We start from the raw sequence: 21,653 nt of genomic DNA, 5'->3' as shown, positions 1-21,653 counted from the left end.
TTTTAAAATTTTTACTTGAATATCTGAGATAGAGAGAGAGAGAGAGAGAGAGAGAGAGAGAGATCAATCTTCCATCTGCTGGCTCATTCCCCCAAATGCTCACAACAGCCAGGGCTGAGCCAGGTGAAGCCAGGTGAAGGAGGTGGGAAGTCCATCCAGGTCTCCCACGTGAAGTACCTGGACTATCATCTGCTCCCTCCTATGGCGTATTATCAGGGAGATGAACGGGGTGGAGCCAGGACTTAAACCCAGGCACTCTGATGGGGGATGCAGTTGTCGTAAGTGGAGCCTTAAACACTGTGCCAAACACCTGTCCCTCTAAGGCTTTCCACGTGCAGATCAGAAAGAACTGCAGGACAGACCAACAGTGATGAAGTACACACCCCTGCACCACCCACTTCCCTGCAGCAGTGGGCTCTAGACAACAGCCTAGCAGTCACACAAGGGACAAAGGCCTGGGGCCAGAGACCTGTTCTGCAACTCTGCAGGGTGGGGGCTACAACTCTGTGCTGCAGGAAGAGGAAATGAAAATAAAGAGCTGGGCCACTGACCTCACCACCTCATCCAGCTGCTGGGCCACGAGCATTGCCTCACCCAGCTGCGGAGCCACGTAAGTCACCATCTCACCTAGCTGCCAGGTCCATGTTCCTGCAAGAGCAGGAGACATCGCCTGAATGACGAACAAGTAAAATCTCCCAGCTTTCTTTTGAAAGGTGAAAGATGGCAAAGGTGAGAGAGGATACAGAAACGAAGGGAAATCTGTGCTAAGAAGCCTCAGGAACTCCCACAGACGAGGAGCCAATGGTGAGGAGTGAAGATGCTCTATCCCAGCTCGCAGCTTTGGGGAGGACAAGGACGCACCCAGCTGTCTCAGGCCCTTTCTCAGATAAAGCGCACGTCGTGGGACCTTCCCAACACCCATGAGGACTTGTCGGGCAGGTGTTCTGGAGTCATGCTGCTGGCACCCAGAGCAGGACATGAATGACTGGGAGACCTCAGGCCCAGACCACCTGCATCACAGTACACAGAGCTGACGGCTCATGGCAACTGCAGGGATGGGGAAGGTGTGGGCAATTCAAACATCCAGCCTGGCCTTCAGGGTCCCACAGCACACACTGCCCACCTTGGGAGACTCGTGAGCTGTACCAACGTGGCCTGAGGGAGCACACCTGGCCCAGCCTGAGCCCAGGGATGGGGGCTGTGGACAGCCTGGGTGTCAGTCCATTCAGGACTCGCTGCTTCCTGTTCCTGAGAGACACAGCAGAGACAGGCTCAAGTGCTGCGTGACAGCCCCTGGAGGGTACCTCAGCCCCTCCACCAGGAGGTGGGAGACTCTGCTGTTTCACACCCAGCTCCACGCAACAGTGGGCCATCCTGAGTGGCTCCCTGGCCTTCTGAGGAGTGGAATCATCTTGTCCACCTTGGGGTGCTGATGTGGGGAGACTGCATTATTACTTATTAGTTCATGCAGAGTACTTGTACGTGTGGAGGACACACTTAGCAAGTATTGGCCAAGATCCCAGTTCAAGTGTGGTTCTGGGTGTGTCTACCCCTGGGCCAGCAGGAACTTCTCTGTAAAGCTGCAGTGCTGACACTCCAGCTCTGCGGGTTGGAGGGTGTGTGTCGCAGCTCCCTAGCTCTGTGGGCGCAGCTGCTCCAACAGCAGGGCAGGTTTGGCCTTGAGCCTCAGCGTGTCAAGCCCGTTTAACTGGTATGGAATGGAGCTCTGGTTTCAGATGACGTCAACGCTGCTTCCTTGATGGCTTAAGTCTGGAACAGGCTCAGTTTTCCCTCTGTTCCTTCCCCAGTAGATGGTCTACAATTAAATGAGTAACAGAAAACGGCAGGTAGCACCCAACAAAATCAGAATTTTTGGAGCTCAAATGAAATAGATCCAAGAGGCACAGGTCCCTCATTATTATTTTTTTCTTTTCATTATTGTATGTTTGGGTAAATTATATCCAAATGACTCATCAAACAGGTTCAAGGCTCTCAGTGCTCTCAGCCAAATCCAGGCCCCCCTCCCCCAGCAGAGGGCGCTCCAGGCCACGAATGACAGGTGCATCTCACACACATGTGAGTGCAGTGCCCAGATAGGTGTGAAATACAGAGCACCTCAGCCAGTAACTCCTGAGAAGCCCCCTTTTCATAGAGGGGCCGGGGTACCTTCCACAGAACCCCAAGATGTGGGGCAGCCACTGTGCTTCCTCTGCTTGGCCCCCACATGTGGCTGGGCTACCTCCTGCTTACTGCTGAGCTCCTGGGCACCCTTCCACTCTGACACATGGCATACCCATGGTGGCTGGCTCTGTCCCATCTGGAATCCCCAGTGCCTCTGCTGACCAATCCAACCCTGAGGGCCCATGGGCAGGGCACCCCCAGCCTCCCCTCTACCGCGTTCCTTTGAACACGGTTTCTCTGAGGTGGTTTTCACACTCTTTAGCTAGCCTTACTTGCCTGGCAGTACTTCACTCTGGGGAGGGGACTCCACTGTTTCCTTTGAATATGAACTTTTGGACCAAAAATATGTTTTTAGAAGAAACCTCTTTATTAGAAGAGGTACAAGCATGAAAGAGAGAACATTTTACAAAATGGCTCAAATGCCCTTCCATAGTGACTTTAGGTCCTGCGTCTCCTCGGCAGGACAGGACCTGCTGGGGTCAAACCCCACACAGGAAGTGGGAGGAGCAAGAAGCACGCAAGGTGAGCATGGAGCTGCAGTCAGAAGGCCTCCAGGAGGACCTCTGCTTCTACTTTCTCATGATTCCTTCTCAGCTCCTGATTACTTTTTAGAGATTTTTTAATTTATTTGAAAGGCAGAGAGAGAGAGAGAGAGAGAGAGAGAGAGAGATGTCTTCCATCCACTGGTCCACTCCCCAAATGCCCCCAGCAGCCAGAACTAAGCCAGGCCATAGCTAGGAAGCCCAGAACTCCATCCAGGTCTCCCCAAGAGGTGGCAGGGGTCCAAGCACTTCAGCCATTATCCACTGCTTTCCCAGGCAGTAACAGGAAGCTGAATCAAAAGCAGAGGAGCTGGGATTCCAACCAGGCTCCCCGACAGGGATGTGGGCGTCTGCTGCACACAGCGCCAGCACCTCCTGGTCTGTGTCTCTTCTTTCACCATCAGGCTGCCACTCCCTTTCTGATCTGTTAGCAACTGAACAATGAGATACGCCGTTTCCTAAAACTCTGTCACCGAGGGAGCTCACAGGCATGGCCAGGCGGCCCTGCTGCTACCAAGGGTCCTGGAAGCTTGCTTCCGGTTTCTTGTAAAAGTGTGCTTTACAAGAATTAATTCTATGGAGCTAATAAAAGTTGAGAATCTATTCAAATGCCTTGGACAGTGTACAAAATAAGACAAACAAGTTTCAAAGCTCAAGGCCAAAAGCATCCTGAATAGTCTAGCCTTAGCTCTCCCAAGGAGCTCAGGGCGCCATCCAAGAGGAACAAATCATGTAATTGCTCTTGGTGCTTAAAAAAAAAGCACATAAGGATGACAGACTTGAACTCAGCGTTTCACTGTTTACTTAGAAAAAGTAGGCCTGGAGTTAAAGCAGGGGTGGGGAACCTTTTCCCTGCCAAGGGTCACTTGGATATTTATAGCATTATTCATGGGCCACACAAAACTGTCAACTTAAAAATTAGCCTGCCACAGATTTACTGAATTTCATGGCCCATCTGAGGTTGCCTTAGCAAGGCCAGACCAAATGATTCTGTGTCCACAGGCTGGACGTCCCCCACCCTTAATAAGTACTTAATGAAATGCACAGCCCTCATCAGACACTTGTTACCACAAAGTGGTGTGCATGCTTCCTGCACAACTCATGTTCAGATTCCTGTGGCTCATTACCCTCATCCCTAAAGCCCAATTTATTGGATGACTGTCTTACACAGATAACCAACTTCCCGGTGTTCTGACATTTTAACACCCACATAGCAACAAGAATAAACTCTGATGTGAAACCCGAAACTTACGGCTCCTGGATTTAGTAAAGACACAGACATCAACAAAATGTTTCCTCTTGTCACAGATATGCTCTTCTAACACACTGCAAGTTGCAAGTTTACACTGATCCCCTGGAAGCCCTACAGGTAATTCACTTTGAAATATGTTTAAATTTCCCGAATGCTAATTTGTTAGAGTTAGGTTAAAAAAACCAGACCATTGAGTTATGAAAGGCAAACTTTTAAGAAAGCAACACTGAAATGGCTAAATATGAAACACTTTAATCTTTTCAGATGAACCAGTCTCACCATTTAATAGAACAAAGACCGACAAGCTTTTCAAAGCAGCAGGTTATGCCTAGTAAGACTCCTGCCTGCATCTGCTGGTTCCTGGGAGACAGGGACAGGCATGGGGGCAGGAGGCCTCGGCTCCTCCAGCTTCTGCACTCTCAGGGAGAACCACGGTAACCAAGGGCCTGCGCCAAGTGACCCACTCTCTGTCTTCTCAACTGGCACAGAAATCACCTTTATTTAGTTCTGCTAAACCTCCAGTGAACGGGTCACAGAACAGTCACCCTGTAAAGGACTGGGTGTTCTTGTTAAACTCTCCATCTACAAAGAATAAAACAGCCCCCGAGAGCTAACTAGGGTGGGATGCGGGGAGGCCCCGACTCCTGACCTCACTGTGTGGTGTCCAGGGCTCTTTCTGATGGCCGTACCCCTCCCACGTGTTCCTGGCCTTCCTTCTGGTCCTAAATTGGACCCAAGGGGGAAACCATAGAAGATACTCTAGCTCACAGCAAGTGTCTGCATGGTGCCTGCTGGAAGTGGACACTGAACCCGGAGGGTGACAGCCCCACAAAACAGAGTCTGCTTCTACCCTGCCTGGAACCCAGCAGCGCTGGGAAAGGAGCCCGGGTCACAGCAGGCAGGTCAGGACGTGGGGGAGGTGGGCAGGGGCAGGGGCTAGGCCTGGGCTGACTAAGGCACTGACTCTCCCCGGCTGGAACAGCTGCTGAAGTGCAGAGGTGACCACTGCTGTGGAAAAACTGAAAGTGAGCCAACATCAACGCTGACTCATTGAAAAAAGGGAGGCAAACAAACATTTCGCTACTTATTTTCTGCTAGAACTGACGGTGTGGGACACCTGCCAACAGGAGACTGCAGGACAAGAGGGAAGGAGCTCCCCAGCGGGCGGTGTAGTCTTACAAGGACAAGAGGCCTCCCCCCTTGATGACCACAGTGTGACATCACATCACACTGAGCATCAGGCCCCCAGGACGCTGGGTCTCACGCTGACTGCAACACCTAAGGCCTGGGTGTCCCGTGTAGCCAAGGGAAGCGTGTGTTCTCTTGCACATCTGTGTATTGTGAATGTTTCAATAAAAAGCTTTGTTTTCTTGCAGAAATCTTATGTGTGTGGAGTCAGCCATCTCCTGAGGTTTCCTGGGGGCACCTGGGACTCTCAAAGCTCTGGCTGTGACTGTTTCTAGTCACCGCCCCTCCTAAAACAGGCAGAAAACCAGACAGAGCTCAGCCACTTGCTGTGAAAATCCACCTCTGGTCAACAAGGGACCACAGCCGACAGGGAGCCCACGAGTTCGGGTTCCGCCCAGTGATGTCCCTGCTGCCTCACACACACGGTGACGCTCACCAACTGGTGCTGTCCAAGCTGCACTTCTCAGGACACGTCCCTGTCCTTACGCAAGGCAGGGCCACGCACAAGGAGTGTGGACTCCAGGTCAGATCTCGACCCTGAGGGGAAGCCGCCTCGCTCCCTAGGGCGTGTCCAGCCTTGGGGCTGCATCAGCAGGAAGGAGGAAGCCAAGAAGTCTAAATGTGCCAGTTTCCTCTCCTAGGCACCCACTTCCTAGAACTATACTAACTGAAGCAGAGAATCACTGGTACTTACTGCTGCTTTTGCCTTTCTGTTTCCACCACGAGCTGTTAGGTGCCCCAAATTTCCACCCTTCCTACACTGACTGAGTTTCTGCGTTTCTCAGCTCCCTTCCATCAGTTGGGAGGAGTCACTTGACTTGGACCCGCCCTCTTGCTGCAAGGAAAGCTGTCTGTTGTTTTCCCTGCTCACTAATTGTTCCTGTAAGTTTTCAGAAGCAAGCATGCACTTTGCAGCTCAAGCACTCAGTCCTCCCTCTCCCTGGAGCTCTGTCCAGGTCCTGCCTGGGCGGGGGAGGGGGAGAGAGGAGTCCCCTGCCTGTCTCCAGGCTGGGCACCTGCTGGCTCCATCTCGTAGTCTTCCTTAACTTGCTTCCCAGTATTTTGCAGATTCCTCCAGAAATTTCTGAGAAAGATTTTGTAGGAAACACGTTTGGATCCTTATATGAACGGGTCCTTGTATTTCCCCATAGGATCAACACTTTGGCTATCATCTCACACTCACTCACATCCTGAGGTCCTGGAAACAGTGCCCCCAGGTGCCCTGGACTCTGCACTACTGCTGTTGCTGCTGAGAAATCCAGGCCACCGGGTCCTGCTGTGTGTGCCTCTCCACGTGGACCTGAGGCCGGCTGCTACCCGGCTTCTGAGACTGCCTTCTCTGGGCTGGGCCCTGGTGCGCTCTGCTCACGCACACCCTTTGGTCTAGGGAACTCCTCTGTACTGTTCTTGGCTAATTCAGTTCTCTTTTTACAAACCTTCACTGTGCTACACTGTGTTGCATCAGATCAGCAAGCGCCCTGTTCTCAGAGTGGACCCACTGAGAGCTGGCAGATGAGGCGGCGCCCGTGCCCCTAGACACCCGCTGATGCAGAAGAGCTCCATGGATGAACAGCTCATGAATCAAGGAGGAAGCCTCAACGGATGTCCAGAGTGTACTGACCTGCATGAGAACGCAGGCACTTTTAAGACCATAACACAGCTAAAGCAGCATGTATAGCACCAAGTGATTACATTAGTAAAGAGAGATCTCAAGGGAGCCGGCGCTGTCGTACAGAGGGTTAATGCCCTAGCCTGAAGCGCTGGTATCCCATATGGACACTGGGTCAAGACCCAGCTGCTCCACTTCCAATCCAGCTCTCTGCTATGGCCTGGGAAAGCAGTAGAAGATGGCCCAAGTCCTTGGGCCCCTGCACATGCGTGGGGGACCTGGAAGAAGCCCCTGGCTCCTGGCTTTGGATCAGCACAGCTCTGGCTGTTGTGGCCAATTGGGAAGTGAACCATCAGATGCAAGACCTCTCTCTCTCTCTCTCTCTCTCTCTCTCTCTCTCTCTCTCTGCCTCTCCTCTCTCTGTGTAACTCTTTCAAATAAATAAATGAATTAAAAAAAAAAAAAAGGAAAGAGAGATCTCAAAACAAAACTCTAAGCTCCCACCATAAAAAAAAAAAAAGAGAGAGAGAGCAAAACAAAAACCCAGAGCAAGCAGAAGAAAAGAAATAATAAAGGTAAAAGCAAGAATGAATAAAATTAGAAACAGAAAAGCAATAGATAAAATTAACCAAAGCTGCTGCTTTTGAAAAGATAAGTAAGACTGATAGACTTCTAGTAAGATTTACAAAAAGAAACTAGAGAGGGGCTGGCACTGTGGCGTAGTGGGCTAAGTTTCCACCTGTGGTGCCGGCATCCCATATGGGCACTGGTTCAAGCCCTGGCTGCTCCTCTTCTGATCTAGCACTCTGATTATGGCCTGGGAAAGCAGTGGAAGATGGCCCTTCCACTGCACCCAGGTGGGAGACAAAGAGGAAGCTCCTGTCTTCTGGATTCAGACTGGCCCAACTCCAGCTGTTGCAGCCACTTTGGGGAGTGAAGTTTCCCTCTGTCTCTTCCTCTAACTCTGCCTCTCAAAAAAAATTAAAAAAGAAAAAAAAATAAATAAAAGAAAGAAATGAGAGGATCCAAATAACTGATATTAGAAATGAAGGAAGACCTATTACTACAGACTCCACAGACATTATAAGGATCAATAAAGAACACGGTCAAACACCTCTTAACTAACACATTTGATCAATTCCTCAAAAATTATAAACTACCAAAACTCTTAAGTTGCATCCAACTAAGATATTCAGATGAAGAATTTGAACAGCCCCAGGTCAGACACATCTTTCTATGTGTTTGCAATCAACAATGGGTAGCATTTATACTTGGCCTGAAAGAACAGAAACACTTAGGCATTACTTTAACAAACGTATGGGCCTCACACACGGAAAACTATAAAATGCTAATGAAAGTCTTCTTTGACAGACAGCATGAAGGGTAAACCACATTCAGAACTGGAAGATCCAACAGAGTGGAGCTATCAATTCCACCCAGGTTGATTTACAGAATTAACACACTTCCTATCAACACCTCAGCTGGACTCTTTGTAGATCCAGACAAGCTAATTCTAAAATATATATAGAAAAAGTCGGGGCCGGCACTGTGGCACAGTGGGTTAACACACTGGCCTGAAGCACTGGCATCCCATATGGGCACTGGTTCGAGACCCGGCTTTTCTACTTCCTGTCTAGCTCTCTGCTATGGCCCGGGAAAGCAGCAGAAGATGGCCCAAGTCCTTGGGCCCCTGCACCCACATGGGAGACTTGGAAGAAACTCCTGGCTCCTGGCTTTGGATCGGCACAACTCTGGCCATTGCGGCCATCTGGGGAGTGAACCATCGGATGGAAGACCTCCCTCTCTCCCTCTCTCTCTCTCTCTGCCTCTCCTATCTGTGTAACTCTGACTTCCAAATAAATAAATAAATCTTTATATATATATATATATATATATATATATAATATAGAAATAGTCAAAAAGAAGAATATCCAAAAAAATTTTTGAAAAGAATGGAGCCTGGGGCTGGTGCTGTGATATAGCAGGTTGGTTTGAGTCCCAGCTGCTTCACTTGAAATAAATAATCTTTTAAAAAAATACAGAAGAATGGGGCAAGTTTTTTTTTTTTTTTTTTTTTAAGATTTATTTAGTTATCTGAAAGTCAGAGTTACACAGAAAGAGAAGGAGAGGCAGAGAGAGAGAGAAAGGTCTTCCATCCTCTGGCTCACTCCCAAGTTGGCCGCAATGGCCGGAGCTGAGCTGATCCGAAGCCAAGAGCCAGGAGCTTCCTCTGGGTCTCCCCCGCGGGTACAGGGGCCTAAGGACTTGGGCCATCTTCTACTACTTTCCCAGGCCATAGCAAAGAGCTGGATTGGAAGTGGAGCAGCCAGGACTTGAACCGGTGCCCATATGATATGCTGGCACTGCAGGCAGTGGCTTCACCCACTATGCCACAGCACCGGCTCTGGGGCCAGTACTGCAGTGCAGCAGATTAAGCAGTCACCTGCCTTGCTGAGTGCCAGCTGAAGTCCCAGCTGTTCTGCTTCTGATCCAGCTCCCTGCTAATGCACCTGAGAAAGAAGTGGAAGATGGTCCAAGTGCTTGGGACCCTGCCACTCACGTGGGGAGCTGGATGGAGCTCCTGGCTGCTGGCTTCAGCCTGGCCCAGTCCCAGCCATTGCAGCCACATGGGGAGTGAACCAGCAGATGGAAGACCTTTCTCTCTCTCTCCCCTCCTGTCTCTCCCTACTTCTTCACTCTGCCTTTCAAATAAACAAATAGATCATTTTAAGAAACAAAACAATGAACCCAGAGGATTCAGATCAATTAATTTTAAGACTGCAGTGCCGGCATCCCATATGGACCCCAGTTTGAGTCCCAGCTGCTGCACTTCTCCACTTCCGACCCAGCTCTCTGCTATGGCTTAGGAAAGCACTAGTAGATGGCCCAAGTCCTTGGGCCCGTACACCCACGTGGGAGACCCAGAAGAAGCTCCTGGCTCCTGCCTTTGGATCAGTGCAGCTCCAGTCATTGTGGCCATCTGGGGAGTGAACCAGTGGTTGGAAGACCTCTCTCTCTCTCTCTGCCTCTCTGTAACTCTTCCAAATAAATAAATAAATCTTAAAACAAAACCAAAACAACTAAGTCACCAAGAAGGCATTATACAATTGTGGTACAGGGGAGTGAGACTCACAAGTATGGACCTCACAAGCACTGGCCACACGAGTAGGGCCCACACAAGGACAGCCCACAATACATGGCCCAATGAGGATAGGCCACACAAGTACAAGCCACACAAGTGCAGCTCACATGTGCAAAGCCAACTGTTCATTTTTTAACAAAGGTCCAAAGCAATTCAATGAAGGAAGACAGTATTTTCAACAAAAATGGTGTTGACTAAAAAAAATAAAAAACCTTGACCTAAATCTCACACCATACATGAAATCAACCTAAAATGAACCACAGCTCAATGTAAAACACAAAACTAAAAAACTTTTAGAAGAAAACATAGGAAAAAGTCCTTTATGACCAAGGATTAACTGAAGCAGTCTTAGATGTTGATGCCCAAAGCACAACCTGTTAAAAATTAAATGACTTCCTCAAAAGTTAAAACTTTCGTTGCTGGTATTATGGCATAGCAGGTAGAGCCGCCACCTGCAATGCCAGCAGCCCACATGGGTGCTGGTTCAATTCATGTCCCTGCTGCCCCATTTCCGATCCAGCTTCCTGCTAATGGCCTGAGAAAGCAGCACAAGATAGGCCAAGTATTTGGGCCCCTGCCAACCACATGGGAGACCTAGATGGAGCTCCCAGCTCCTGGCTTTGCCCTGGCTCTGCCCTGGCTGTTGTGACCATCTGGAAAGTGAACCAGTGGATGGAAGATCTCTCTCTGTGTCTCTCCCTCTGTTTCTGTAACTCTTTCAAATAAAGTAAATTTATTTTTATTTTTTTGACAGGCAGAGTGGACAGTGAGAGAGAGAGACAGAGAGAAAGGTCTTCCTTTGCCGTTGGTTCACCCTCCAATGGCCGCCGCGGCCGGCGCACCACGCTGATTCGATGGCAGGAGCCAGGTACTTATCCTGGTCTCCCATGGGGTGCAGGGCCCAAGCACTTGGGCCATCCTCCACTGCACTCCCTGGCAACAGCAGAGAGCTGGCCTGGAAGAGGGGCAACCGGGACAGAATCCGGCGCCCCAACCGGGACTAGAACCCGTGTGCTGGCGCCGCAAGGCGGAAGATTAGCCTAGTGAGCCGCGGCGCTGGCCATAAGTAAATATTTTTTTAAAAAGTTAAAACTTTTGTACTATGAAAGACTCTGTTAAGTGGATGAAAGGAAAAGGTAGAGGAGAAAGCTCTTGCAAATTTCATCCCCAGCTGAAGGACTCGAGTCCCAAGAATTCCCAGACTCAATGAGAAAACAATCTGATGTGAAGATGGGTCACAAGATAGCACGGTGAAGGCCACTCAACACTGAAGGGAGGCACAGCCCAGGGAGAATAAGGTGACTGCACCACCCAGCTGCCAGAACAGCCCTGGGGGAAGTCAGGTGAGGATGACGAAGACGTGGCACAGTCTAGAGACTCTGGGAAGCTTCTCACAAAGCGCATGTGCACTTATATATGTCTCAGCAAATGTGCCCTGGGCATTCCTGGTCCATACCAAAGTGTACCAATGTACACGGTGGCCCAGTGAGCAACAGCCCCCAGGTAGAGACGAGCCCAACGCCCTCAGCAGTGGCTTGTGTGCGAACAAGCTTGTCTGTGCAACAGACCGCTGCTCAGCAATAGGAGGAACCGTGGAAGCTGCAAGAGTACAGCTGGCTCGAGGCACCACGTCATTTCACTGGAAGACAAATCTGAGAGCGGATCGGATTGTGCATGCCCCTCGAAGTCACATGCTGAATCTGCTGTCAAAGTTTGACCCCTACAGGGACAGGATGAGGAGTTGGGGCTGCTGGAGGTAATTCAGGAAGGTTCCATCCTGAAGAATGGAACACCTCCAGGAGCTGTCCGTTAGCTCCCACCTGTAAGACCAAGAAGGAAACTGCCATGTTGGCCAGCAAGCAGCAGAACCTCCGTGGACATGACATCCACCAGTGTTTGATCTCAGAATGCCCTGCCCAGAGTGTGAAGACATAAAGGCTGTGGTTCAGAAGCTACCCCTGCTGGCATTTTTGTTATGGCAGCCCCCCAACACCTGAAGACAGGGTGGGAAAGAGCACGCCTGAGGGCAGCCCCAGGGGAGTGGGAGTAGCCCTGCATCCGCCCTGTGAATCCAGAGCTGTGGCTCTGCTTCACACCCTTTTGAACCCTCTGGGCTTTACGACCATTGCAGTTAAACAGGATGCTAGGAATGGGGGCAGGCACACAGGAACTCTGTTCCATTTCTGTAACTTCCCTGTGAGCCTAACCTTGCTTCAAAGTGCAAAACTGTTATTGAGCAGACTTTGTAAGAAAAGACGACAACCCTGTGGGAGAGTTTTCCCGTGTGGGTACCACTGACCCCCATTCAGTTGTGACGAGTGCAGCCTCCAGGCACACATACAGATATACACTCCCAGGTTCATCCATGTAGCGTATTTCAGAATTTCATTCATTTTAAAGAAATAACACTGACTGACATTCCACTGGTTTCCACCACAGCTTGCTCACTCAGACACTGGGCTGTTCCCATCCTGCGGCTCTAGTGCACAAAGCTGCTCAGAGCGTGGGTGCACACACATCTTTAACAGCCTGCATCCAATTACCTGGGATACAAGCCCAGAAGTGGAAGTGCTGGGTCATGAGTTCTACTTTTGATATATTGAGGAAGCACCATCCTGTTTCCCACAGCAACTGCACCATTTTACGTTCCCACCAACAGTACACAAAGCTTCCAATTTCTCCACATCTCACCCAATTCCTGTTAGTGACTCAGCAGCTGCTCTTGTGTGTATGAAGGGGTGTGTATGATGGAACACTCAGTGAATACGCAGGAACTCTAATCAGCAAACGACATGCAAGACTCTCAACAGGATGACTGTGAAGGAAAGGAGCTAACCAGAAGTATCCACAGCACAAATGGTTCTTTTCCTGGGACACTCATCTGACCAGCTGGCATCACAGAGAGAGTGGAGGCAACACGGAAGGGTGGGCACTGAGGCTCAGGGGGACTGTGTGTCTCTAGATCTTGCCGTGAGGGCCCCTGTCAAAACCCATCAAATGGTACGTTTGAAACTGGTGCAGTTTACATCAGTTATATATCAACAAAGCTGTTTAAAAGTAAACAGAAGACAAACAGACCAACAGCCACAGATCTCATCAAGTCTGACCTCAGTACCAGTGCACAAGAAAACCAGGGCTGAGAAGGATGTGAACAAATTTCTCACCTCTGATGGAGCTGACGACCAAATTATCCAACACCTTCAGCAAAGTATTTCATGGAAAAAGAAAAACAATGGAGGCGAAATCTAAAGAGTGAAAGAAATGAATCAACAACGACAAATGTGTGGATCCCAACTCAAACGAGAGACAGAGGACGAACAGGAAGGAGAGAAGGGAAGCAGGCTCAGCGAGGCGACCCAGACACTGCCTGCACACAGAGATATTAAAGGGTCTGCCAGTTTCTTAGATGAGGTAAGGGTCCCGTGCTTGTTGATAGTCCTTTTCTTTTTATTTTTTAAAAGATTTATTTATTTATTTATTTGAAAGTCAGAGTTACATAGAGAGAGGAGAGGCAGAGAGAGAGGTCTTCCATCTGCTGGTTCACTCCCCAGTTGGCCACAATGGCCGGAGCTGCGCTGATCTGACGCCAGGAGCCAGGAGCCAGGAGCTTCTTCCGGATCTCCCACATGGGTGCAGGGGCCCAAGGACTTGGGCCATCTTCTACTGCTTTCCCAGGCCACAGCAGAGAGCTGGATCGGAAGTGGAGCAGCCTGAACTCGAACCAGCGCCCATATGGGATGCTGACACTGCAGGTGGTGGCTTTACCCGCTACGCCACAGCGCCGGCCCCGAGAATCCTTTTCTTTTACAGACATGGACAAAATGATCTTGGATAAATGTCAGTCATGCACTGATGACAGCAGAAACAGGAGGTACACCTTGCTTCCTCAGCTCTCGTTTGTGTAACTTTGCAAATACCCTTTTACAGAAAATGGTAAACCAAACAGAAAGCAAGAGGATGACCTGAAAAAAATAAAGATTTGAGACTCTCAAGCAGCTGTCCCTTTTGCTGGACCACAGTTCAAATGAACAAACGTGTGAATGATTGTGAGAAACACACAGCTCTTGACACAGACTTCGGTCACTGGCATTCACCTGCCAGGTGTGACAGCAACGCTTTTGTGGAGCTGCAGATTAGATCCTCACAGGCGAACCATGTGGCTCTAGAATTTGCCCCAAATAACTCTGGGCAGGGAGAGGGATGGACAAGGCGCAGGTGACCAGAGCAGACGAGGACAGAGTTGAAGGTGGGTGAAGAAGTTGCAGTACTCTTTTCCTTCCATAATGTCTAAAATTTTCCTAAATATTGAGTTAAAAAATCCTGATGTGGAGGGCATTTAATCTGGTGGCTAAGTTGCTGGTTACGAAACCTGCATCCCACATCAGAGGACCTAGGTTTGAGTCCCAGCTTCAATCCTAACTCCAGCTTCCTGTTAATGCGCACCCTGACAGGGAGGACGGTGATGGCTCAATTGCCTGGGTCTATGGCACCCACACAGAAGAACTGGATTAAAGTTGCATGTTCCCAGCTTCAACTCCCCTGTCCATGCAGTGATACTCTCGGCACTTGGGGAGTCAATCAGTGGGCAGGTGTTTTCTCTTTCTTCTCTCTTCTGTCTAATAAACTTAAAAAACAAAACACTCTGCCGGCGCCGTGGCTCACTTGGCTAATCCTCCGCCTGCGGCGCCAGCACCCCGGGTACTAGTCCCAGTTGCTCCCTTTTCCAGTCCAGCTCTCTGCTGTGGCCCGGGGGGCAGTGGAGGATGGCCCAAGTGCTTGGGTCCCTGCACCGGCATGGGAGACCAGGAGGAAGTACCGGCTCCTGGCTTCTGATCGGTGCAGCACCCGCCGTAGCGGCCCATTAGGGGAGTGAACCAACGGAAGGAAGACCTTTCTCTCTCTCACTGTCTATAACTCTCTAACTCTGCTTGCCCGCCCCCCCCCAAAACACTCTTAAGGACAGGCATCCACAAAAGACGGTGTCAGGTAACAGGGCCTGAGAGCTGGCCCTACCTCTACAACTTGCCAACCAGACAGAGCTGGTTCTGGTGCCCCAGGCCCTCTGCCTTAGGAAGGGCCACATTTCCACAAGAGGGAGAAGTGGAACTGAGAGCTTGACTTGTCAGGTTTGGGGCTGGGATGATGGGAAGCAAGGGTCCAGGTGAACAAACTGCCAGCTTCTGCACTGCACAAAGTAGCGCCACGTGAAGGCCGGCAGTCAAACTGACGTTCCTATGGAGGGAGTCTCTCCCCACCACACACCATGGAAAGACACTCCTGGGTCATCACCACTGAACTCAGACACAGATGCCTCAGAGGACGGCACGCCCAGCAGGAGCTCCACCTGCAGGGCGACCTCAGGCTGCCCGACGTACGAGCACAGCACGCGCTGTGTGTGAGAAGATTCCCCAGCAGAGCACACTTCAAGTCCTGCAGGGCAGCTCTGTGGGAAAGAATCCTGGAACTCGTGACCCAGCCAGAAGCCCCTCCACAGGGTGTTGCTACGTGGCCCTCTGAAGATGAATTGACATCACTAAGCCTTCAGGAATGCTCGGGTGGAAGGCTGTCGATGCCACATGGCGGCCACGAAGCACCTGGTACGTGTGTGTTGGGGGGTGAAACTGCACCAGCCTGCTGCAGCCGTCGGGCCAGTGTGAGAAGGAGCTGCCGTTTCCCCTGCAGACTGGGCTCCACGGTGGCCTGGACCTGCCTAACAGATCACTCCTGAGATCTTCAGAGGGAACATGATCCTTACCTAAACTAGCTCACTTCTATGAAACAATGTTTTATTCTGCTGACAGCAGCCTCTGAGACACGCAGGGAATTTCAGAGATATTTCAGACAATCACGGCCTGGATGCCTATCACGGCCTCACAGCAAACGTGACATGAAAACGGCCACCACTCTCCAAGTGGCAGATCAGGGGGCTCTAGTGACAGCTGTATGAGCCCCAAACGGGAAACACCTGGAGGAGGTTTGTCAACATGGCAGCCATCGTTCACATGGACTAGCACGTAGGTTTTGGGCTTGGCAACACTCTGTTCTTTGTGGGTGTTTTAATATTGTTTTAATTTCTTTATAAAAGTGAAGCATACTTTTTACAAATGCTTTTAAATTGTTTAAGTAGATACAGTTATATAACTGATAAAGAAACATTAACTTCTTTTAATTAAGAAATACCAAAAATAAAAACAAATGTTTATGAGTACAAAACCTGACCCTCCGTGGCAGATCATGAACCCACACTACAGTCTGCTCCTGAAAATCACTCGTAGTGAGGTCTGTCTTGAAGCGAAGAGCACCTCCTTCTCCGGTCAGTGCAGCAGCAGCCTGGCCTGCCGGGAGACCACAGCGCCCTGTCTGCCCAGAGGGGCCTGCACTTACAGGACAGCAACGTGTCCTGTTCTGAGTACTGCCATGAATTCACTACACAGCACGTCCTAACACTCCTAGTACACAGCCCACAACGGAAATATGGGGCTGGGAAGCTGCAGCCCACGCTGGCCCAGTGTGCCAATCTGTGCAGGAAGGGCTGTCCTGACATGGCACAAGACACAGACACGGATCCAACAATGTCCACACCCTCCTTTCAGACCCCAGGCAGTCCCCATTGATGACCCCCATGGCTAGTCTCCCATCAGCAACTCCGCGACTATGGGCCCCCGGCTGGCCATGGCCATGGCCTCACAGCTGATTTTCTGGGCATAACTAGCATTGGCCTGAAGCATCACTTCACAAAGCAGCTGCTCAGTGTTTCCAATCAGCTGGCCCTTCCTGACACTCTGCCTATCAACCGCCATGTGAACAGCAGTGAACATGCCCAGACCACGCACTGATGGCTGGCTACAGCCACACACAAGCTCCGCCTACTGCTCCAGGAGGGAGCAGAGGCACCGCACAACAACTGCACGCGCAAGGGTACCTGTGTCAGAAGCTGGTCAGGTGCTAGCTGGTTGACCCAACGCGTGTATCGTTCAGTGGAGTTCGGGGGCTCTCTCCTCACTTGGCATCCTATGATCTGAGAAGAATGTAAGAGAAAGGCATGAGAGTGGGCATGTCAGACCCCTGCGTGCACAGACAGAAAACAGAAACCGTGGAATCCGACAGGTAAGACCTTCTAGATTGGAGGCTAGGGAGGTGGTGACACCTGCTCCAGCTCAGGGTGGGCATGTGCTGGATGACCTGCATGCAAATTTAGTCTTGAACAGTTAAAGCTGCCCTAAGCCAGAGGAAGACTGTGTCACAGGAGTGGGCACTGGGTTCCAGTCCCTACCCTGCTTTCCAGTATAACTTCCTGCTAATGTGCACCTTGAGAGACAGTGGTGACGGCTTCAGTGCTTGGGTTCCTACAACTCACAAGAAAGACCAAGAGTGAGTTCTCAGCTCTCAGCTTGGGCCTGGCCCCAAGGCATCTGGGGCATGAGCCAATGAGTGGAGGATTTCTCTTTCTCTGCCTCTCAAATAAAATAAAACAGAATTTATCACTGATAATGCTCTCCGTTTAATGTACTCAAATTAAAATGACACAAATATAAGGTCAAAATATGGCTATTTCTAGTACTTTCCCTCCTGACCCTAACTCAACATGACAGAGTCACCACCACAGGCTCTGGGCAGCAAACCAAGGGTGCCAGATTCTGTGTCAGGAAATCAACTCTCTAAATAAAAGTCACTTCCCCCAGGAAGCCTCCCTCAGTCCTTCCCAGACCCTCCTCCTGCGTGGGCTGCAGGCAGGACCACTGGATGCCCGACATTTCAGGGCCATCAGACACACAAGCTCCATCTCAGAAAATGCCTATTCGTGGCTCTACGCCTCCCCCTTTCCGTTTCTGGCCTGACAACACCTTGGGTGGAACCGCACAGGTCCCACTGCCTCTTACCTCCTACTTTGGTCCCATCCCAGCCTCTGCCTCCTCCCAACTATGGACTCGATTCCCTCTCACCACCACTGCCCTTCCAGGGCACCCTGCAACCAGACAAACCTCACATGTTTCACATCCCTCAGAAGCAGAGACCTGACAAAAACTAGTCCTACTTGGATACCGGCTGTTAGGTGGCGCACATCTCCCTTTGTGTCTGCCGGCAGAGCATCCACCCTTCAGTGAGGACCCAGGGCTGTCAGAGCTCCTTGTGAGTAAAGGTCCTCACAGGCACAATCCCCAGGCAAGGCAGGAGAGACTGAGCAGGCAGAGACCGAGAGGGCAGGCCCCAACACTGAGCTTTCCCTCCCCGATGACCAATGAAAAAATAACAACAAAAACTTTTTTTTTTTTTTTGACAGGCAGAGTGGACAGTGAGAGAGAGAGACAGAGAGAAAGGTCTTCCTTTGCCGTTGGTTCACCCTCCAATGGCTGCCACGGCCGGCGCGATGCGACCGGCGCACCACACTGATCCGATGGCAGGAGCCAGGAGCCAGGTGCTTTTCCTGGTCTCCCATGGGGTGCAGGGCCCAAGCACCTGGGCCATCCTCCACTGCACTCCCTGGCCACAGCAGAGGGCCGGCCTGGAAGAGGGGCAACCGGGACAGAATCCGGCGCCCCGACCGGGACTAGAACCCGGTGTGCCGGCGCCGCTAGGCGGAGGATTAGCCTAGTGAGCCGCGGCGCCGGCCACAACAAAAACTTAACAGCAGTCAGTAAGAGCAATGTCAGTGAACCAGTTTTACTAGGAATTGATCAAAAGGTACACCAAGGTATTTAAGGACTTTTTGGTGTAGTTTGTTGGCTGGTGTGGAGAAGCAGAGAAAAAGAGAGAAACAGAGATATCTTCCATCTGCTGGTTCACTCCCCAAATGCCCACAACAGCAGGGGTAGGCCAGGCTGAAGCCAGGAGCCTGTAATTCAATCCAGGTTTCCCATGTGGGTGGCAAAGACCCAAATACTTGAATCATCACTGCTGCCTCCCATGCTTTGCGATGGTAGGAAGCTAGAAGCAGGAACCACAGCCAGGACTTGAACTCAGGTATACTACTGTGGGAAGCAGGCATTTTTTTAAAAAAGATTTTTTTATTTATTTGAAAGTCAGAATTACAGAGGGAGAGACAGAGACAGACAGACAGACACACACACACACACAGAGAGAGGGAGAGGGAGAGGGAGAGGGGAGAGGGACAGGGGAGAGGGAGAGGGAGAGGGGAGAGGGGAGAGGGGAGAGGGGAGAGGGGAGAGGGGAGAGGGGAGAGGGGAGAGGGGAGAGGGGAGAGGGAGAAAGAAAGAGAGGTCTACCATTCTCTGGTTCATTCTCCAAATGGCCAGGGCTGGGCCAGGCCAAAGTAAGGAGCCAGGAGCTTCTTTCAGGTCTCTCACATGGGTGACAGGGGCCCGAGCACTTGAGCCATCTTCTGCTGCTTTCCTAGGCCATCAGCACAGAGCTGGATCAGAACTGGAGCAGCCAGGACTTGAACCAGCACCCATACAGGATGCCTATGCACATAAGATGGCGGCTTAACCCACTATGCCACAGCGCTGGCTCTGGTGGTATGCATGTGAAGCACTAGACCGATCGACCCCCCCACACACACCCCTCTCGCATTCCTCACCTATCTGGACACACGGAGCATAGTATGAGCCACACAGGCTCTGGCAGGGTCCAGGCCCAGACTGCACTGAGGACCCACATCCCCTTCACCCTGCCTGAGCTGGGCAGCACGGCCCCTGCCGCAGTGCCACAGTACTGCCCTTCCAAGCATATGGCCTGAGTGGAGCTAACACAGCCTCGGTCACTGGCTTTCACGACCCCGCCCCCCGGCCCGGAGACCTTTTGCAGGGTTCTGCTGGAAACAGTGCTAGGGTGTGGAAGCCCTGTGGTCTCACCGGATGCCCTCAACCAGGTCATTCCTGGCTTGGACTACCACTGCTAATCTGCTCTGGACTCTCATGCGCAGGTTTTTGCTGAGCATTTAGTTTTCACTGGCAGTTGCTGGGTCACAGGGTGGTTACACGTTCATTTTTTAAGAAATTCCCAAACTGTTTCCTGGCAAGACGGCTGCCTGATTTCACATTCCTCTCAGCAATGTACTGGTTACCCTGTTTTTCTGCAGTGCCACCAGCATCTGCCACTGTCAAAGTCTGCATTTCAGTCATTCTGACAAGTGTGTGGCGGGCTCTCAATGTGATTTTAATTTGCATTTCTCTAAAGGTTCATTTTCTAATCCGAATAAAACACCTGACCACAGATATATACTTCTCTTCATTTATACTACTGTATTCTATCTGTGAACCGAACTCTCTTCAAAGCACATACTAAGCTAGCTGACTTCCAAATTCCATGAAGAAGTCACGAGTGTGGAGCTCCTGAGACATTCTGTGCGTTTGTGCCAACAGGTGAGGCAGGAAGTACAGGTTCCTGGAGTCAGTCCCATAAGGAACCTTGAAACTCCAAACTCATGTGGGGAATATTAGCATCTGTTGGCTAAATCTGAGAAAAAAAGGTCAAAACGTTGAAAGGAGGGATATTGAAGGTGGGAAAGAGGCTGAGGGGTGTGGCCTTGGGTGTTTCCCAAGCTGGACACACCACATACTCTATCTTGCCTGCTCTCACATGGTAACCAGACCCTCATCTCATTGAGAGGAGGGATCTGTGCCCCTCCCCTTGAATCTAGGCCCAGACTGAAAGGTAACACAGCCTCTAATGGGTTCTCTTGGGACACCTGTTCTTGGAATCTGCCACCACAATTAACACCAGCCAGCCACAGGGAGGGGTTGGGGGGCATGGGGCAAGGCAGGGGGATTCTAGCAGCCAGCCAGCCAGCATTCTCACAACTGTGAGTGTGCTGGAGCCTCCAAATCCTAGCCTCGGCCATCCAGTGTGTCCAGCTGAAGCCCACTGTGAACACAGCAAAGCCATTCTCCTTGTAGAAAGGAATGCAGTCCTCCAGGTGAGCCCCTAACCCCTCTATATCAGTCTGGCAAAGCTGCATGGTCTGAGGAGGCCTTCAAAGCCCACTTGCCCCTGCCCACAGTGCTAGGCAATGTTGGCTTTGGCTTCTGATGCACATGAGAGTGCACACAACAATCACTAATGAAATAAGGAGACCTGAGAATTCAAGTTCAAAATCACACTGGGGCAAGAGAAAAACACATTTCTGACACGGATGTGAACTCCCCTTGGGTTCACCATCCTCTGCTGGCAAGATGGCACTGCATGTGGGGTATGTATGATTACCAGGTAGGCAGGCCTACCCTTAGGGCCCTGTTCCTGGGGCATGTCTGTCCCACACCGAATCACCAGCACCAGGGTTCCACGTACTATTCCCAAGTGGGTGGTGTGGTGACGAGAGGACGAAGAGCGCCTATCACCCTAATGCTTCCCAGTGAGAGTTGCTCAGACCACGGCCCAGAGACCCCTGGAGCTGCCTCTAGGAACTGGGCAGCTTATCAAAAAAAATCTCGCACTCACTCAGTCCCGCTCACTCTACACTGGTGTGCAGACTCAGTCCAGCACAGTGTTCAGAGGTGAGGCCTCTGCAGAGTGACTGGATTTGCTGGTTGGGCCCTGGTGGCTTTATAAGCAGAGGGACAGAGACCAAACAGACATGGGAGCTCTGTGTCACCTCAGGACTCTGCATCAAGAAGGCCAGGGCCAGTGCTGTGGCTCAGCGGGTTAACGCCCTGGCCTGAAGCGCCAGCATCCCATATGGGTGCCGGTTGTAGTCCCGGCTGCTCCTCTTCTGATTCAGCTCTCTGCTATGGCCTGGGAAAGCAGTGGAAGATGGCCCAAGTCCTTGGGCCCCTGCACCCG

General features: G+C 51.0%; 1 protein-coding gene across 23 annotated transcripts in view; it reads right to left on the bottom strand.

The window, feature by feature from the left end:
• Nucleotides 1–21,653, bottom strand: part of B3GNTL1 (UDP-GlcNAc:betaGal beta-1,3-N-acetylglucosaminyltransferase like 1) — a 99,510-nt gene that overhangs the window by 42,685 nt on the left and 35,172 nt on the right. For all 23 annotated transcript variants that reach the window (XR_011383297.1, XR_011383294.1, XR_011383295.1 and 20 more), the window contains one exon: nucleotides 16,837–16,932. Coding sequence is in view for 16 of the 23 variants with exons in the window: in XM_070060062.1 (XP_069916163.1) it covers nucleotides 16,837–16,932 (96 nt within the window). In the remaining 7 variants the exon portion in view is untranslated. The remainder of the gene's footprint in view (nucleotides 1–16,836; nucleotides 16,933–21,653) is intronic.

The sequence above is a fragment of the Oryctolagus cuniculus genome, chromosome 17, assembly GCF_964237555.1.
Source record: "Oryctolagus cuniculus chromosome 17, mOryCun1.1, whole genome shotgun sequence".
NCBI lineage: Eukaryota > Metazoa > Chordata > Mammalia > Lagomorpha > Leporidae > Oryctolagus > Oryctolagus cuniculus.
The sequence above is the reverse complement of the archived record's forward strand: the minus strand, read 5'-3'. Positions and strand labels throughout refer to the sequence as shown.